Source organism: Poecilia mexicana, unplaced genomic scaffold, assembly GCF_051168715.1.
Source record: "Poecilia mexicana isolate PSO_F unplaced genomic scaffold, ASM5116871v1 scaffold_10, whole genome shotgun sequence".
NCBI classification, from domain to species: domain Eukaryota; kingdom Metazoa; phylum Chordata; class Actinopteri; order Cyprinodontiformes; family Poeciliidae; genus Poecilia; species Poecilia mexicana.
In genome coordinates this window covers 29,167,112-29,187,153 of record NW_028263379.1, presented here as the reverse complement: position 1 = coordinate 29,187,153, position 20,042 = coordinate 29,167,112, and the positions used below count along the sequence as shown (strand labels likewise).

Sequence of the window (20,042 nt, the reverse complement as noted above, 5' to 3'; positions counted from 1 at the left end):
ATGGCCTTGTACAATGAGATTTATGTGACGGCTTCAAAGGGAAGAAAACGAGGCGAAGCCTCAAGCCCACCTTCACGTTGGACATCATCATTTAGCTGCCTTTGTGTCCGACTCCATCGCCTCCCACTAACCTCATCAGCATTCATTACACCCTGTGAGGAGGAGAGGAGGGGGGCAGGATGTCAGCACTGGTGGTGTGTGCAACAGAAAAAAAAAAAACACACACACACACATACTGCCATACGAGCGCGCCTTTCGTTTGGATCATTATAAGCATGAAACAGCTGACACGTTTCTACTCATTGCAAGGACAAGACAGATCCACCTGGAGACACAGTCGCCGGAGTCAGGACAGAAACTGTGAAGTGCTTTCAGCTCCTGGTTATAGAGTGGCTGCATCTGTGTGTGTATATGTGTGTGTGTGTGGGAAACAAGGGGAAAAAAAGAAAACACATGTGACCTTGACAACATGGTGGCAAAATGTGGCATGTGTCTGTGTTTGTGCAGATCGGGAATATGCCGGGCCTGCTGGTCAGCACATTGAGGGTGAAGCGGGCCGCCGCCGAGCGCCAGGCTGTAAACAAGGAGCCCACAATAACATGCTTCACCCACAGGACCGCAGCTCTCCTGAAGAGCTGAAAACTTTCACAACGGCAGCCTGTTTATTAACAGACATGTGAATTTTAAGTAATCCAGTGGAACCGCCTAATGGCACGCTGCAAAATCACAGAGTCCTTCCAGGAATTTTTGGTCGAGTTTTTAGTGGAAATATCTTAGTACACTTGAAAGAAGACAAAAGTAACTTACAAGTAACTTTTCAGCAAGACAGAGGAGCTTAAGTCAATAACTGCTGAATATTAAACTGTTTCACTTATACAATAAAATAATCTCCTTGTGTAACTAGTGCTTTTTTATATAAATATTCAAAAATTATTGACTTAATCTTTTATATCTTGCTGAAAAGTTACTTCTATGTTAGCTTTGTCTCATTTCAAGCTTTATAAGATATTTGAACCTGAAATTAGAGCAGAGATACTTGGTAAGATTTTGTGCTTTTGCAGTGTGGGAGTGTGTTTTCTGTGTGCTCATACGTTCTCTGATTTTGGGGAGAATATGTCTGAATAGTGAAGTCCTCATTTACAGCTGGCATCAGGTTTTGGATCACTGTCACTTTGGCACGCACAAGCACATCGTCTGAACAGCTTCAGTGGCGGATGAGGGCACATTTCCATCCGCACTGCAAAAACACAAAATTTCACCAAGTATTTTTGGTTTAGTTTTTAAGCACAAATATCTTAACTAAGAAAAAAAACAAAAAAGAAAAGCTAACTTACAAGTAATAATCAGTATTACATACCAAAGACAACTCTAAACGAGAGGGGGGTATAGTCTAGATTTAAAGGAAATCAGTGTTTCTGCAGGTTTGTAGTTTTCTGGAAGTTTGCTCTAGACTTGTGGTGCATTGTGGGATTTATAACAGACGTGAAAATCCATTAAATCGAAGCAGATTCTGACACCAAATGAAGGATCCTACATCATTTTTCTCCTCTTAAATCCTGCACAACTGCGCCAGCATCTGCCAGATTACATTCAGGAACGCACGTAAAAATCAGTTTTACGGTAAATTTCGACATATAACGCCGCCTGCGACTAGTAACACCCAAGTTGTTCTGAAAACACACCATCGTGGCCGGGTGTTAAATGATGGAGGACTTGGCTCGGCTCCGTTTATCCTGGCCCTGGATCCTTTCTAGATATTTCTTTATGCTCCGTTTAACCGCGTCCATCTCTCGTGTGTATACAAATGCTTATCCTTTTCATAAAGCCGGCTGTATTACAGCACATGCATTAAACATGAGGAAGCCGGGGGGCGAGAGAGAGAAAGAGAGAGAGCTGGGGAATACCAGTGGAGGATCAGACTGGTCGTGGTCCTGGTCTGCCGGAACGCGACGCCCGCCGTTAATATCAAGGTCAACAGAGAATGCTTTGCGTGTTCCGCCGATGTCACCGGAGACTTATCGTATGCGGCTTGTCGCAGATGAAAAACGTGAGATTTGCATCCTCTGACGAGAGCTTTAGTATGCTGTAGTATACTGTTTATTATTCAGCGGGGTTTTCTTGCAGAGAAGTGAACGTTCAATCTTACTGGGGTGAAAGGTCACAGCGATGTTTTTTATGCCGTGTGTGTGTTTTGTTTTATTTTTTACATACGTCACGCTGTAAAAACAGGTTTTTAAAAAATCTGACCTGATTAACGTGCTAGCAGCAGTCTGGTTTAAAAAAAAAACAAAAAAAGACCTGGAGGTTATTTATCATCGCCTCTCTGCTCCCATTAGGTTTAGTAGAGAATCTGCTCCTGGTAAGCGTGGAGAAGAGTGACAATATGCCGTGCTTAATCCTGCTTTGATATTAAAAGGACAATGTTATGTGTTTTCCAGGCACATAGTGCCATTTTATAGCACAGTCAAGTAACTATATCACTTCCAGTTGTTATGAAAATGCTACAAATATCAAATATGACTTAAAAGATATTTGACTTTGTAATTTAGCGCCTTGAAATTGGGCCTCTGTCTCTTTAAGAAGCTCCTGGTGTTTCTCAAGCTCCGCCTTCAGGAAGTCATTCCCACATGACTCCTTTATTAACCCTTTAACAGCATTTCTACCAGTGTTGCTCTGAGAAGTAGCTCCTATAATGAACTCAGAAGTTGCACAATTCCACCAGCTGTTTGCTAGTTGCTGCTGGCTAGTCTGAAGGAGCTGAATGGATGAGCCCTGGGTTAGAGCTGCTCTGTGAGGTGGAAACTCGGAAACTGCATCTCTGAGGAGGAGCTTCGTCCTCGAAGGCGGAGCTAGATCCACCTGGGCGTTTTGCACAGCTGAATTGTTGCCATACAGATTTAAGGACGTCTCAAAAATTCATTAAAGAATTAAATCAACACTTCTCCTTGATGAGGGAATAACATTATGACAAGATGAGAAGCTCAGAAAGTCGATTTTACATAGTACTGGCTCTTTAACTAGTACAAAAGGACAGGAAAAAAATGCTGATGGATGATGTGGGTCAAGCAGATGACTGGGTGGAACAAGCTTTAATTAAGGCTTTCATGCATATAATAGCATCAAATCTAATTTGATGGATTAAAAGTAAAATTCAAAAGGAATCATTCATGTCATCATTCTAGGACTGTACTGTTATCCATTTGAACTGCTGTTTCTTTCAGGATGGAAGGATTACAGAACAAAAAGCTTGAACCAAGTATAAAAACCAAGTTTCCAATGTTCCTCAAATGCATTCAGAGGGAAATTGTTATAGTTAGAGGAGACTGATTTGGCTAATTGGCTGCAGTGTCCAGAAATATGTTTGAAGGAGTTATAGTGAGGATATTAATAGAAAGAAAATTTATCCAACTGCTAAGCATGGTGAAAGTATTATGCAACTCTTTTGAAAATGTGTGCGTTATGCTTAAAGTGTGTAAAACCAACAACTTTCAAACAAACCGCATCATCTCAGCCAATAAAAATGGATTCAAATCCTACAAGAATAATGCCAGAAACTTATTTGTTGCTACTATTAGTTCAAATACTAAAAATTATGAAAAATTATGTTTTACTGTCACAGAATGTAGCTGTAGGAAAGTATGTTTTGTTTAAGTCAGTTGACATTTTGTTTTTATTCTGTACATTTTGTATTAGTAGGAAATTACATATTGTTACAGGTTAACAGGAGTTTATTATTCAATATAATACGTCCATGGTCATTCATAAAAATAAATATTCAATTTTCAATTTTTGAGGTTGAAAATATATGGGTATGGATGTGGTTATTTTATTTTTTAGAAGGAGTTTTAAGCAAACTGATTAAACTACTAACCCCTTACATAAAAAATAACCTGCTACCCTGGTTGCCTCCAGCAGAGGGCGCTGTTGGCGCACTATTTTATGTTTTTGTTCTCTTTTCAACTGAATTCAGACGCTGCCGACGTAAAATGTGGATAAACGTCGGTACTTTTCCAAGGTGTGCCTCTCATACCGGTGTATCGGAAAGGTAAGAGAGTGACAGAAGCAGCACGGTGGAAAACATTTCCCAGCTGTTTGTTCGTCATTAGTATTTTTAACATTCAGTGAACTTGACAATTAAACGGGAGGTGACGTCTTTGTGGGAAATAGCGTTAATACTCAAGGAAGAAAGTTGTAAAGAAAAATAAAGAAGCATGACATCACTTTGGTGGCATTTCATAAGTGAAATCACGCAGAAAGTTTTAAAGACTCTCCTAGAAGAGTATTAAAATTCACACTATAGTAGATCTAATCTGTGTAAATACAGATTAAAACAAAAACCTGACACATCAGTGTTATTCAGTAAAAGTAACAGATTCCTGCTGTCTGAGATCCGTGACCTGACCACCAGGTTCTTGCCCCCCCCTCCCCCCCTAGTGGCGGACTGAGCAGTAAACAAACAGGTGTCTGGTATCACTGAAAACACTGGTTTTGGTGGAAACTCTGTGCTATCTACTGGCGGCAGCTGCTTGGTTTCATTTTGCGAAATGTCAAACATATTGGAGGTTCAGACTGAATGTTCCTGGACATTTGGTGATCTCACTCCTTTACCCCACTGAAACAAGAAAAAGATTAGCGAGAAAGCTAATTTGCTTAGCTAGCATCTCTAATGTAGAAATAAGTGTTATTCCAAATTAGGCTGTCCCCAATGCAACCTTGAAAATGTAGTTAAATAAAACATTTTTTTTTTTATTATTATTCGTTAGCTCACATGGTGGATTTGTTTTAGTTGTGTTGGCATGGCCGGTTTCATGATGTCAGGTGTTTCCCACATTTCGATGAATAATTACAGAATCCAAACATAAAACGCTTACAAACCAGTTTGCAAACTTAATTTGCTTCACTAGGTTAATATTTTCTTGAAAACAATTGACCTAGTGAAAAATTATAGGCAGCTGGAAAATGAGCATATTTGTAATATTTTGTAACATGATGCCCTCTACATTTATCTATGCATCTGGTAAAGATTTGCATGAGACTTAGAATAAAGTAATCTCTTATCTCAGTGGCATTAAATCAAACTGAACAAAATCCTAACTTTATAGATCACAATAAAGTTTGGTTCAATAAACCAAGTTTATTTGGATCAGTAAAAAAATATCATTCAAATATAATATGTTATATAAATATATGTATATGTATTCACTATCACTTAAGTCAGTATTTTTTAGGAAATGTCCATTTTTTATTTGATACACTGGGGAATATAAGATACGTTAGTATTAGTTGTTTTTGTTTACTTATTCCATCCAAAGTCACATCTTCTAATATTTATTATAAGATAAAGGTTGCTGAAGCTTCTTTTTTTTAATTAATGTTATTCAAATTCCTATTAAAAGTGAAAACTCTCATTGCATTTGGTCAGTAAATGCATCACCGTCGCATTTTAGAGATCAGAGAAGAGCAGAAATTGGCAAGAAAACAAGATGGGTTCACCTCTACATTTTGAAGCATAGCTTCCTGTTTTCCTGAAGTTTGAATATAATATGACTCAAAGACCCATTTACTGTGGGCACTCTTCAAAATGGGAAAGACAAGAAAACTTGTGTGTTTATCTTCATATTTCAGGCTTCAGATGACTTTATTTTCAGATTTTTTTTCCCCCTTCAGGTTAAGTGCTTGTTGTGTCTGCTACATTACACTGAAGGCTCCTTCCAAAGTCCCTGAAAAAAATAGAATTCCCTGCAATTATGCAATCTGTGTCACAAACTAAATGACAGATTGCAGCAACCATCTTGGCTATGAACATGTGACTTTGTCTTGCTATGAATAGCTTTAATCACTCTCAGGTATGCGACCGATATTCACGCCATCCACTTTGGCTTGTCAGATCTGGCAGCAGCAGAGCAAACCCAAAACAATGGTCACCGGTATCAGAACTGTGTCAACAACCTGTTGACAGGAAGAAATCCCAAAGGACAGGCAGCCGTGCTTCCTTCCTGCGCATGTGTTGTTGTAATCGGCGGTTTTTGACTCTGGCAGGATTTCCCTCAGGGAAGACAACGAAGGAAATCAAAGAAAAGTGAGTGTTGGAGATTTGATCAGATTTGAAATAATAAGAAGAGATTCTGCTCTGATTCTACAGGGAGAAAAGTTACTGACCCTGTGTGGATGATGACACATGGAAATATTAGAAGCAATAAAACACACAAGCGTTTTATTGCTGGTCATATGCCAATTAGATCATTTTATCTCCTTATATTTTATTATCTTTTATCTGTGCAACAGTCAGAGTTGAGTAGAGTATCCAAAAATTGTACTCAAGTAAGAGTAGCACAACTTCAACATATTTTTACTGAAGGTAAAAGTAAAATGTAGCCGTCCAAGTTACTCAGGTTAGAAAATGAAAGTATTTAATAAAAAGGCTGCTCAAGAGTCACTTAATATTTAAAAATTACATAATTAGACACACCAAAATATAAATTATGTAGAAATGTTTGTATTTTAAGGGGTCAAAATAAAAATACTTACAAAATGACAAAAAAAAACATTATTCCAAATAACTGTTTTTAAATATAAAACTTATGAAACTAACAAAAACTGCAGGTCTGTGTCTGGGGAATTTTTAGTGAAAACAAACTCAAACAAATTTTACTCAAATAAGAATAGTGACTCTTCATTATGAATTTACTCAAGTCAAAAGTAAAAAGGATAATAAAGGTAGTAAAAAATTACTCATAAAAGTGCACTTTTCTAAAAAGTTACTCAAGTAATTGAGTAAATGTAACTAGTTACTCGTTAACATTGCAGCGACGTTAGCTGGAGATGCGAGAAGGAAAGAGGAGGGAGAAAAGATGACTGCCAGTCCGTCCCACTCCCGGTGAGTACAAATGCAGCCCAGAAAACTTCAGCTTTCATACCTCAGCTTTTCACACACACTCAGAGAGAGAGGCGTGCTCTTTCACGTCACACACACCCATCTATCCCAACCCGCAGAGGCACCGGGAATCAGAGCGGAGCGAGGAGATGCCACCGGCTGGCAGACACTGAGTAAGTCCGCTCTCCCTCCTCTCTTTCTCAGCCGGGTCTCTTTTGTTGTGTCATGGCGGCTCCACGGTCCGTCCCAGCTCATTTACCGCTCGCCTCGCGCGCCTCTCCGCCGCTCTCAAACGGCCACTGTTAGCTCAGACTGAGGGACTTTTCAAAGTTTATCCCCTCTGTATGCAGGGCACACTTGCCTCCCTCTTTTCCTCCCTCCTTCCCTTCTTCTCCCCCGGCTTTCTTTTTCTGTCCCCTCCAAGCCAGAGAGGCAGGAGAAAAAAGAAAAAGAAACTCCTGCACTAATTAGCATGTGAGCGCTGAGCCACAGGTGGATGTTTTAGCTTAAATGACAAATTTAAGTCAATCGAAATACAAAAACGGGTTTTTGCTTTCAAGCTTTTAAAATCAGGCAGCCTTAAATTGTCTTGGTCATAAATAATGCAGTTTTAGTGCTCTTAGAGATTAGGCATGGAGTGGAATGATATAAATAACATTTTACATGAAACTTCAAAGCGATCTGATTGCTTTTCTTTGAAGCAGCAATTACACTGCAAAAACACAAAATCATACCAGCTGATTTTAGTCTAGCATGGTCTTAAATAAGACAACTAACTTACAAGTAACTTTTTAGCGAGACATCGGAGCTCGTTATAAGTCAGTAATTCATTAATATTAGTGGAAAAAGTGCTAGCTACATGTGAAACAAGTCAGCCAGTGGAATAAGACATTTTAACTTATAATACTGGAAAAATGTCTTGTTCCACTAGCTGATTATTTAACTTAAAATGAGTGCATTTCCTTTAATTTTCATGAATTATTTGTTTAAAACAAGCTCCTATATCTTGTTGAAAAATTACTTGCAAGATAGTTTAGTCTTATTTAAAGTGTACTAAGATATTTGCACTAGAAACTAGTCCGAAAATAGTTGGTAAGATTTTGTGTTTTTGCAGTGTATTCCTTCTGTTGCTAGAATAATTGAATTATTACAGCTGTTTAAATGCTATATGTTTACTAATTTCTATTTTGACTATGTTGTGCAGACTTTTACAGACATATATATGGTTAAAATATTTATTTTATTGTAATGATTGAGTAAAATGTATAAGCCAGCTGGGTGGCAGTGCACAGAAATGCTGTAAACAGTTGGAAAATGTATCATTTTAATAGCTTTTATTGTTTCATAGCCAACACCTTTCTGCAGTGGGACGTTTCTCACCGACCACGTTCATGTTAATAGATCTGGATTGGCTTTGACAACCAGTGATTTACGATCGCCTTCCTGCATTCGACCTCTAGTCTGCTGTTAAGAAATATGATTATATGACTCCAGTAAATAGCATTTACCAGCAGGAAGTGGCATGTTTCGGTTTGATCGTAATCTCTCATATTTCATGAGAGTTAACAGGGGCCAACCCAGGATCGGAGCCATAATCAATGGGAACGGGGTGTAATGCAAAGTTTACTGAAAAGGATGTATAATAAATTTAATTATGTGTTAGACTGGGAGACTTTTATGACTATTTATTGCCGCAATTCATAAAAAGAAAAAAAATGCATAGCTACCTGATGTGGATTGGTTTTAGTATAGGGGCTTGAAATGATTTGTTTATGGGGATAAAATGGAAGCAGAAAGCGATGAAACTGCAAAAGTGTGTGTGCAAAATATGAATATAAACTATTAAAGAGGCAAATTGACTTTATCAACTCTGAAGACTTTCAGACACAGAAAATGGAGAGTTTCTACACAGAAAAAAATTCAACTATATTTAAAAAAAAGATAAATACTTTTTGCCCATTTAAACAAATGTGCAAATTCATTGTAAGCTCTCAGTTTTTTCATCTTTGATTTTTTTTTTCTTACTATGAAACTATATTGCCCCCAGCCTCCTCCACAGGTGTAGATTGGTTAATAGTTACCACAGACTCGAACCCTATTGGCTGTTTGGTCGGGTATTTTTCAAAAATGCTTGCAAGACCAAGACTGCCTTTATTGACACACACACATACACACACACACACACACAGAGCAAGAGAGAGGTCAGGGGCAATTCCTGGTTTTTTTTTTCAACTTGTGGACTTCCTGACTGGAAGAGAGCGCCGGCGTCACGTGGGTCGATAAGGTGCAAACAAAAAAAACAAAAAAAACAAGCATGTCTGTTGAAATGAATTATTGAACAGGGTTCTTGTCTCAGTGTCTGTTACTCACAGATAATGTGGAGTCATTAGCACCCCACCCTGTGAGTGTGTTGACATACTGAACCTGCCCCTGTTTGCCTTTCAGTGTTTAGAAACCCAGCAGCATTCCCTGCTACACACACACACACACATTTACTTGTGTGGCAGAGGGGACATTATTTGCTTGGGTCCCATTGTGACCTGCCAGCCAAAACACAATTGAATGGAGAGGGACTGAACAATGCAGCCGATCTAATCTCTCTGTCTCTCCAACATTCACAGCAAAGGCAACAAGTCTTGAAGGCCAAAACTGATCCGGATACTCCAGACCTCCACGTCCAGAGAAACACAACTGACGAAGGAGACCGCTTCTTCCTCCTCCTCCTTTTCCTTCCCCGATCCGAGGGAACTCGACTCAGGAAGAAGCGACTGCGGGACGGACAGAGAGTCGAGATGCTGGCTCAGATCCTCAAGGAGATGTGGGTGGACCCCGAGGTGCTGGAGGCCCTCAGTGAGGAGCAAAAGAGGGTCCTGTTTCTGAAGATGAGAGAGGAGCAGGTACGGCGCTGGAGAGTGCGCGAGGAGAAGGAAGAGAGAGAAGGAAGGACCAACAGGAACACGAAGCCCAAGAAAGGTATGGAGCGCAACACTCCTTATGTCGTACCTGTTAGACTGGCAGGGGGAGAGCTCATAATTTAATTCCAGTAAACTATACTGAGCAAGAGTTATTGTCAGTAATACAAAAAGAATGAGGCATTAACAGGTGGAGCAACATTTTTTGCTGGGTGTTTTTTTGAGACCTTTGAAGAAGTTGGCGCTAATTTAAAGCAACAGATGGTTCTCTTTCACTTAAACTCAGGAAAGCAACTGTTTAATTTAGATCAGGCACTTCATAGACCCCACGTCTGCTTATCTTGACACCAGACTGAAACACTTTGACATGCATGATAGTTGTAGTTTTAATGAAAGGTTAAATAATTTTTATAATAGTTTTTATAATTTCTCCAACTATCTATTATTTATAATATTTGGGTGCAACAAACAATCTATAGGTATGTTGTGAAGACGACACTTGTAGGCTGTTTTACAAATAATTAATTCTGTAATCTTCTAAACTCAAAGTGTGCATAAGTAATGAAGCAGGAGTTGTGTCTCTAAGGTTACCAATCAAATTAAGTGTTTGGGTTTTTTCAGCCTGTGTTTTAGTCATTAAACCCAGCCCTCCTTCATTAGAAGTGCTGATCTATCTTACAAAGACGCTGTCATCTTAACTAGTTCAGCTGCACAAAGGGAGTGTACTTACAGTGTGTGTGTGTGTGTGTGTGTGTGTGTGTGTGTGTGTGTGTGTGTGTGTGTGTAACTGAAAGCTGTGTGGGCTGAAAGCTGAAGAAGATTGAGTAAACCCTGTGGTTTCGGGAGTCACCACGCTTTAGACCACATATCAAGTTACCATCTTTGTTTACCCAATCTCTGCCATGTCACCTGAGAGGAGAGTATGTGTGTGTGTGTGTGTGTGTGTGTGTGTGTGTGTGTGTGTGTGTGTGTGTGTGTGTGTGTGTGTGTGTGTGTGTGTGTTAGCATTGCAGAAGATATGCTCCACTTACACGTCTTTACTGATGGGCTTCAACGGGTTCATTTAGGCTTATAAATGTCACACTACGACACTGTTAAACCTATTCCTGTCACTAAATATACAGATTCTAAAAGGCGTTTAGGTCGCTGTAAAAAAAATCCATGTTTTTGTGTTTTAAAAAAATGTAACCATGATAAATAATTTAAAAACTTTTATCACATTTAATGGGTGAATTTATCCCATACAATTTAACTGAAAGACAAAATTCTGCTCGATTTCAGTGTTCAATCTTCCTTTGTTGCAGTTGGTTGTATTCTCTACCCAGAAGAAATTCTCCAGATAAATCATGTTGCGATGACACCCCCTTGTCCACCATCCCTCAGATTATTTTAAATTAACTTTAATCCTGACCTTTACTTCAACAAGTCCAAAAATGTATTTTATGTTATGAATTTGCAGGGGGAGAATAAAAATGTCCCTCCATCTTTTGCTTTTTACTAGATATTTGTTAAATTGGGATCCAAACTGATCTTTAGAGCTGTTAATGGTTGCGTCTCAGGTCATGATGATGCCACCGCCGTGTCTGACTGTGGGTTTGGTGTCCTTTCAGAGGTGTGCTGTTGTTTGAGATGAGATTATTGACAGGTTTGAGATTACTCTGGATACAATCTCTCCGCTAGGTATTGAATGAAAATACCTAACTGTCAGGAAAATAAATACAAGAATAAAGTCAGAATATTTTGAGGATAACGTAAAAATATTTCGAGAAGTCGTACGAGAATAAAGACTAAATAATACAAGAATAAATTCAAAACTACAAGAATAAACTTGTATGAGTATGAAATCACAGTAGTCAGAAGTCGTTTGAATATAAAGTTGAAATAATACGAGAACAAAGTTGTAGTATTACCAGAATAAGTTATTACAAGATTAAAGTCACAACATTGCGACTTTATTCTGGAAATACTATCAAATAATACTAACTTTTTTAATTTGAGTTTTAAAGTAGTATAATTTTAACCTTTTTCTCTTTTTTTCTGGTAGTATTGCCAATATAAAATCATAATATTGTGACTAAATTTTCACAATACAACATTATTCTGATAATGCTATAACTTTATTCTTGTACAACTTCTCATTCTTATACAAGTTTATTCTTGTAATTTCTTTATTTTTTCTTAATTCTTGGTCCTGTTCCATTTTTCCTGCTGATAGTAACAAAGGCAGTGGAAAAGGCCTCTCCTATCCGACTGATACAACTGAGTAACATGACGCAGCTGCCCACATGGAGATGTGTTTACACGCAGATTTATGCCTGTAGTGACGTCACACAATGCTCCCTTTGCGCGGCGGTGAGAGAAACACGGCCTCCTTTGTTGGAAATCTGCGTTCAGAGCTCATGTGACCGTCACTTATGTGTCCCTGATGATAACATATCGCTCTATGTGGCCTTTTAAACCGCGTTTCGGTTGGCAGACGGCGCAGCGCCACGTTCTGGGTTTGAATTTCTGTAGCCACGCCCCCGTCTGTGACGTCACGGCAGGTTGTTTCGTCTTCATCCGGAGAGTCATGGAAAACACCTGGGCTATCGCTCATTGTGACGGGTGGCTTATTTTTAAACACTGCGTCACGATAAGGGAAAAATTGGACGTTGTTTCTCCAGGGTGTGACTGAGATGTTTATAAAGTTTTTAAAAGGAAATTGTAACGTATGTTTTATTTACTTAAAATAGCTGTGAAACATTTATTTAAAAAGGCCTTCAAGAAACACCGTGTGCTGTTATTTTTTTACTACCACAGGTTCAATTTTGTTGTGCATTACATTTTATATTAGAAAACTGGCAATTAACACAAAGAATAATAAACCTAAATATGTAACACCACCAGGATGACCAAACAATGTATTGTCATAGTCGGTTTCACTGAATTTATCCTTGTGCGACAGCACCACCTGCTGGCTGAAATCAGCTATTAAGAGGTCTGCTTCAGGCAGAATCTTGCTGAGTGTCTTCAATTTTGGGGTGTAGAAAAATAAATGAACCACTTTTTAAATTTTTGTTTGTCTCTTTGTTTCTAGCTTCCAGTAAACAAGTGAGCTGGCTCCTCAGTAGGGACGGCGATGTGAGCGTGACTATAATCGGAGAGGTGGATGAATTTAGGTCCTCCAAGGTTCTGCAGAACCACATGAACAGGTAGAAATAGAAAACTCTCCCAATCATCTATGAATGCATAGGACAGTAAAAATGTAAAATAACAAAAGAAATTTCTTTCTAAAATAATGTGATTCTAAGCCAACAGTTGTAATATTACCCGTTTTGCTATGTGAGGTCAAAATATTTATCTGTGAGCTGGGAGGTCTGCAGAAACAACAATGGATATCTTTCTCTTACAGACTCCTCAGTGATAACAGGAACTGCATCCAGACGGCGGACCTGCTGCCAGGAAGTGATGCCCAGCAGCTCAGCATCAAAGACGACGCCAAGCTCCCTCTCACAGATGTTAATGTGAGTCCCCCTCCCTGCGAGTTTGTATGTGGGAGGTGGGTTATACAAAAACGGCCAACGCGTTGGATTCTGATCAGCATATCCTCAATCACACGCAGGAGGATCCAGGTTCACCAATCAACCAGTCATCTGAGGAGGAGGTGGCGGACTGCAGCACTGATGAGGACCCGAAGGACCCCGACGACGACAGCTGCAGCAGCTCGGAGAACGTTATTGAGCTGAACCTCGTCTACAGGCCGCATTTTCGTAGAAGCCTGTTCCTACGAAGCCACCAGTCAGAACCAAAGAGAGTCACTCCACAGGACGGAGGTGAGAGAAGGATAATTCATGCCTGTAGGAGCTGAAATATGCAGCGCCTCGCTGAAGTGTCCATACCTCTTGAACATCTTCACATTTGTAGCTACAAACTTCAAGGTATCCCATTGCCAAATAGCTTGTCACTAGAAAGATCCAGTGCTCAGGTGGGAGAATCTGTTGACAAAACAACCATATAAAGTTGCCACAATATACAGTGAATGTGTGTGGACGAAAACACTGCAAAATGAAATCTAAAGTTATATGTAGGAAGAGTGCCACTAGTCACTCAAACAATATGAAAGGAGGTGCTCAGGTTAAACGAAATTCTAACTTTCACATCATACTGAACACACCATTCCAACAGTGAGACATTCATTGATTTAAATACAGGTCAACCCTAGAAGAAACCCATTACAACAGGAGTCTCAGTGTTATCACAGTCATATCAAATAATTAGGTCATGGGCTCTTTGCACCTAAGGCGTTGACGTCACATCTCCAGGAGCTAATGCGGCTCACTTTTTTCCGCTTCGAGTTACCATGACTGGTAGAAAAGACTAAGTCGTATTTCAGATGCAAAAAAAACAATACTATTAACATCGTTGTCTTCCTAATATAATGGGCTTTTAAAGTTTTCGTTAATTTCCAAGCGATCCTGAATTAAGAAGATGGCTTGTAAATATCTGTCGCTACCAGCTAACGCCGCACAGCAAAGTTTGCAGCTTCACTTCACTCCGGATCAGCCTAAAACTACCAGGGATACGGATGGTAAATAAAGGAGCCTCCCTGAGTTATTTCCATGGAATCACTTCTATATTCAGCCTGAAAGAGTTTATGGGAACGAGAGAGCAGACCAGAGCCAGACAGCCGAGCAACTGATCCGCCTGTACATCCTGCTGTAAACACCGTCCTATCTGAGCTCTTCACAAGAAACATGCAAAGGTAATAAAACGAAATAACACGGAGACATGAAGCAACACGGTCATATTTTTCTAAAAGCAGCAACTTTGAACCTGAACAGCTGAACCAGATCTCTGACACCAGAGCTGCGCTACTGTCAAGCTATGAGGCTTGTTGTGCTTCGTCAGGCTTCGGAAGTAAAAAGCCCGAACCGTAACCGAACCCCGTTAGTCTGTGACACTAACGACAATAAACACACATAATATACTTGAAAATAAGATAAATACATTGTCCATTAGAATGTTTAGATACTTAAATAGCACATTTTACAAGAACAATGTCCGAGAATATTGCCTACTAGCATAAGCTAACGTTAATGTTAGCCACAAAGTTTAAGTAAAACTCACCTTTGTGTCAGTGAATGTATAACGAGGCGAACATCTTAAAACCTTTCTCCAGCTGACTTGTTGGGGCTTCGGATCGATGTACAAACCTTGGCCAAGCACTGCAAGCACCTAATGTAAATGATATTTGTATTGGATCGGAAACAATCGAGCCGCTTTACCCCGAACGCGGAAGCTGAGGTGCAAAGAGCCCATTAGAAGGGCAATATGGAACCTGATTGACAGCCAAAGCTGCCTGGTCATTGCCTTCTCACGCAAATCTTCCTTCAGTGCCCATCTGAACTTTTTCCCATTTATTTGGATTCTTCCTGTAGTTTTTCTACTGGTCCAATCAGTGAGCAGATATTTAAGTTGTGAACAATGACATCAATTTTCTGTGCCGACTACTAAACTGTAGTCTGCTTGTAGTTTTAGCAATGACAGCGGAGGAAGTGAACAATGCTGTTCAGTCGGTGTTGGTCACACTTCAAAATATTGAATTAACACAAACAGCCGCCTCATTTGGATTTCAGAGGAGGATTGTTTATAGGGCAGGCAATTTCTGGTTAGCTTCATAGCATCAAACTGGCGCATTATATACGTCCTGACCAAACATTAGCGATTAGGTAACATTTAAAACTTTAACAGAGGCCACGGCTCCAGGAAGCGATGTTTCTCAATATTCAATATCACATATGCTCTTTACGAAGCAAAGCATAGAACAAGGGGCTGGTTGCAATCAGGCTTAAGCTAATGAGGCTACAGACGATTAAGGTGTGGACGTCAATGGATATACCAGTCTTTGGCTTAGAGGCTACAAAAGTATTGACCCTGGAGTGACGGTTCACCTTCCAACAGGACCCTAAACATATAGCCAAAGTTACAGTAGAATATCAAATTAAAGTCTAGACCAAAATCCAAATGAAATTCAGATGCAAGACTTGAAAGTTGTGCCAGTCAGTTTGAGTTTGAGTTATTTTATCAAAAAGAATGGGCACCTTAAACACAAAGACTTGCCACCCTTTGCTGATTTTTATTTGCTAAAAATATAGAAAACCATACATCATTTTCTTCCTCTTTACAATTATACACCACTTTATGTTGGCCCATTGCATAAAGACCCTATGAAAACATTGAGGTTTGTTGAAATTCGAACTCTACCAAGGTTATGACTATTCTGCTCAGTTCTTCCTCATCTACCGTAACTGAAATTTCTTAGTTAAAACCAACAGAGGAATAATTCCTGTAACTCTTCTGATCTTTCTCCCTCTTTTTTTTTTCCCCTTCAGAAACTCGGTGGCGCAGAGATACGTCAGAAAATGAAGGTCGCGTGGCTGATCTCAAGAAGGCGTTTGCGGACGATGCCTGCAGCAAACCACCCGCCTGCAAAAAACCCCCCATTCCTGTCAAACCGGCTCATCTACAGAAAAGCAGCACGGCGCTGGTCCATTAAGAAGCCGCCGTGTCTCCACCCTGCCGTACGTCAACACACCCGACCCCTGAGGAGTGGGAGCTGACGCAAACGCCGCAGCTCATTTGTACTCCTGCTTGAGGACCCGAGAGGGGGATAAATACACTGCAAAAAAAAAGTTAAAAAAAAAAAAAAAAAGGACAAATGTCCTTTTTTGAACTTTTCCAAGACCCAATTTAAAATTTCCACCTGCAGATGGAGAAGCGTCTGTGGAGGGGAGCGAGACTGTGTACTTAATGGGGGAAACTGAAATTCAGACTCTTACATTTTCGCAGAGTCTGATCTCGATGCAGACACTGAGGGAGGACATGTCCGCAGGACGCAGACACAAACACACTGCTGAATGGAAAAACACAGTGGTTTTATACTGGGATGACCTCGGGTGAAGTTGGAAACCGAAAAGCGTAAATCAGTCACAAATATTCATCCATGTTCATATGAGCTCTGGACTTTCTTTCTTTTCAGCAGATCCTGGGAATGAAATAAAACAAATGGACTCAGTGAAACGGACTTCTTGTACCTTTATCCTTAAAGGGATTTTAGACAATTTAATTACACATCTCAACATTCACATGGGAACGCTCCCTTGCACTCGTTCACTGACAAGCACTGACCTGCTCGTCAGGAGCCCTTGAGGCTCCAGATAAATTGCTCAAGAACTCGTCCAAGTGTTAGAACAAAACCACTGAGCAGTTTCTGGACAGCAACGCCTCTTTGCTGATTCATATTTCATACTCTATCGCAAATGGCTTAATGGTTCACGTTTGAGCTGCCACTCAACCACAAGGGAAGTTGTTTAATACAAGGTTAGCAAGAAACTGTCTTAAATCTCACTATCTTCTAACTCTCCCAACACGAGTTTGGCTACTCTGTCAATTTCTGAATTTAGCCCAGAAAATATGTCAATACGTTGGCCCAATTGATCAACTCTAAACATCTTTTCAACCACATTATTAAATTATAGACGTCTTTATGTGTAACAAGTTTCAACTTTAACTTTTCAACCACATTTTACTTTTAGAGAAAAGGTCTTAAAAAAAAAAAAAGGAAGAAAAAACTTTCAATAGGATGTCCATTTCTCTGAATTTGCTCAGTGGGGAAATTTTCAGGAGCACTTTAGATATTGACGTTTCCAAATAAATATTACTGCTTTAAATTTGCACCTTGTGTCGTTTAGTGAGCCAATCAACACGTAAGCAAGCTATGACGGAAAATGCGATTTTCTGGAAGTGTTAGCATGCTAACGCTAGTATTAAGTGTTAGCTAAATGATACAGAAGGCCTGGGAAGCACAAAATCATGTGAGAATGGTTAAAACTATACAAAATTACCACAATAAAGTGGACATTATCGATTGGAATACATGCCCGAGGATGCCTATATCTCAAACAAGAGGAACCCTACATATTTTGCTCAGCCATCGTCATATGTTAGCATGCTAACGCTAGCATTAAACGGCGGCTAAGTGATACTTTGGGAGGCACAAAGGCATGTTAGCATTGTCAAAACAGGACAAACCTTACACAATGAAGTTGACTTTATAGACTGGAATACATGCCTGAAGATGCCTATATGTGAAACAAGACGAAACTTACATATTTTGCACTAGGATGGCCTGAAGCTTGTGCTGCCTGATGAGATCTCTTCCACATCTTCTTGAATTCTTGGGCTATTTTCAGTGACTGTCTCAGGTGTGGCAACCACAAGCACAGTTTAAATCGTCAGCATCATTAACAAAGAGACAGTTGTGCTGGGGTAATAAAAAGGAGCTCAGAAAGAGAAGCAAACCTGTTTGCATTAAAACTTGTTGAATCTTTAAGCTCATGATACCTGCTTGTTGTCATCCACTGAGAAGGATTTTTGTCTTATAAGAAACTCTAGTCTCTATGTATTAAGGTGCAACGTTTTGTTTTAATCCTGAACACCCACCTGTCATACAGCTGTGAGTCAGACATCTATAATCACGTGCTGGTGCGAGCGCAAGACATGACACCTCCGAGCCAGTAGGGTGCCCCAGAGAGCTCACGATTTCACGTACAAACTATAATTATCTGAAACCTCAAAATTTGTAGTCAGATTTAAAAAAAAAAACTAATTGGGGGTGGTAGAACAGGTGTTCCAAAGGGTGAAGCTACAGTTCTGTTTATTTTACATTTTTAAAAATGGAAAATTTAATTCCTATCATCCAAGAAAAAAATTGCTTCTTGTTGTAATTTTTGTCATAACATGTTTAGTAAATTCTGTACAGAGTCCAACAGAACCCTGAGGGTGGACACCGCCATAGTCCATCAGATATTAGAAGCTGTGAAAAACATGAAGCCACACAGAACAGAAGCAAGAGTCTTAGTATTTTATGGTTTGTTTGAGATGTAGTTACTACCTAACTTGTGGGTCATGTGTTCACTTTACTTGGTCACCAATTGAATCCCTGCTCATGCTGACTCTGCTGACTGTTTCTTTTCTTTTTTTTGTATTATACCCAAATGTAAGCATTTATACTATTTATCTGTTGTCTAGGTGGAAAAAAAAAGAACAAATTATAAAACGTTGAATTTATGCTGTGCGTTTTTTCCTTCTTAGATTTATATTTTTAGATAGATTTGACAGCAACGAAGTTGAGTTTTATCAGTGATTTGCACAGTGATTATCTATTCAGCGGGATGCATCAGAAAAGCGCCTGGTGGAGATCAAACGGACGGCGCGGAGAGCTGATTAGCATGTGGTTTGGGCTGAGACAGAGGCCGAGACGCTTGGGGAGACAGAGCAAATGAGAGTCTGGTCACGGGAAGAAAAACGTCACACTCAACTCAATAAACCTCACCGCATTCCCTCACCTCCTCCACGCCATCATCCCGTGTGCGTGTGTGTGTGTGTGTGTGTGTGTGTGTGTGTGTGTGTGTGTGTGAGAGAGAGCGTGTCTATCCACCCATATATCTTGAATCATGTGACTTAACACAAGCAGTCATGCACACAGTGTGAAAAGCCCCGCTATATATAGTAGGACAGTGTTGGGTTTCCCAGCAAAGCATTGTAGAAGTCGCTTCATCTTTGTTCTCTCAGAAAGTACCCGTTATCGACTTCTTGTAATGCAGTCAGCCCACTGTAGGTGGTTCGGGTCCATGGATGCTAGCTGGGGTTAGCAGGTAGCTGAGGTCGTGTTGACATCACGTCGGGGAACTACAAGTAACGTTGGAGAGAAGAGTGGTCATTACAAAGTATTTAATGTTATGAGCAAGTTCATCATTTATGTTATAATACTGTGAAAAATTTATTTTAAAAAAAACAAAACATTCTGTCACATTACAACCACAAACATCACTGTTTTACACTCAGATTCGGTTTAAAGGACAAACACAAAGTGAAAGGAAAATGACACAGGCTTTCTGACATTCTTTTTTTTTTACATAATATTACTGACTCAAGTCTGTGGAGGATTGTGTCATCAGCTTTGCACATCTAGGATCACATCTCTTTTTTCATTAATTTTAGATCTAAAGTATCCTATTGTGACGTTAGCTCTACTAACGTCAAGAGTCGTTAGCATGCTAGAAGACAAACCTACGCTCCTGTCCCAACTCTTTTGCGGTCCCTAACAGGCTTTCCTCTTGGGTTACCTTAGCTACATTGATCACCTCCAGCATCTGTTGTCTAGGTGGAAAAAAAAAGAACAAATTATAAAACGTTGAATTTATGCTGTGCGTTTT

The 20,042-nt window shown here is 39.7% G+C and overlaps 1 protein-coding gene across 2 annotated transcripts; it reads left to right on the top strand.

The window, feature by feature from the left end:
- Positions 1 to 5,958: 5,958 nt before the first annotated feature.
- LOC106921452 (uncharacterized) lies at positions 5,959 to 18,894 on the top strand. Of its 2 annotated transcripts, XM_088009782.1 has the most exons (7): positions 5,959 to 6,079; positions 6,808 to 6,877; positions 9,496 to 9,847; positions 12,863 to 12,977; positions 13,178 to 13,289; positions 13,388 to 13,598; positions 16,158 to 18,894. In XM_088009782.1, the coding sequence occupies exons 1-7, from the start codon at positions 6,003 to 6,005 to the stop codon at positions 16,319 to 16,321; spliced, it is 1,101 nt and encodes a 366-aa protein (XP_087865908.1). In that variant the 5' UTR covers positions 5,959 to 6,002; the 3' UTR covers positions 16,322 to 18,894. The 2 variants fall into 2 exon arrangements, with proteins under 2 accessions (XP_087865908.1, XP_014848650.2); XM_014993164.2 differs by lacking the exons at positions 5,959 to 6,079; positions 6,808 to 6,877 and adding an exon at positions 6,900 to 7,047.
- The last annotated feature ends 1,148 nt before the right edge of the window (positions 18,895 to 20,042 follow it).

What these genes read in the sequence shown, in the direction of transcription:
- LOC106921452 (XM_088009782.1), top strand. Translation starts at nt 6,003, where the DNA reads ATGTGTTGTTGTAATCGGCGGTTTTTGACTCTGGCAGGATTTCCCTCA. An exon ending in GCCAGTCCGTCCCACTCCCG is followed by an intron (nt 6,878 to 9,495) that starts GTGAGTACAAAT and finishes CAACATTCACAG; the next exon opens with CAAAGGCAACAAGTCTTGAA. An exon ending in GAACACGAAGCCCAAGAAAG is followed by an intron (nt 9,848 to 12,862) that starts GTATGGAGCGCA and finishes CTTTGTTTCTAG; the next exon opens with CTTCCAGTAAACAAGTGAGC.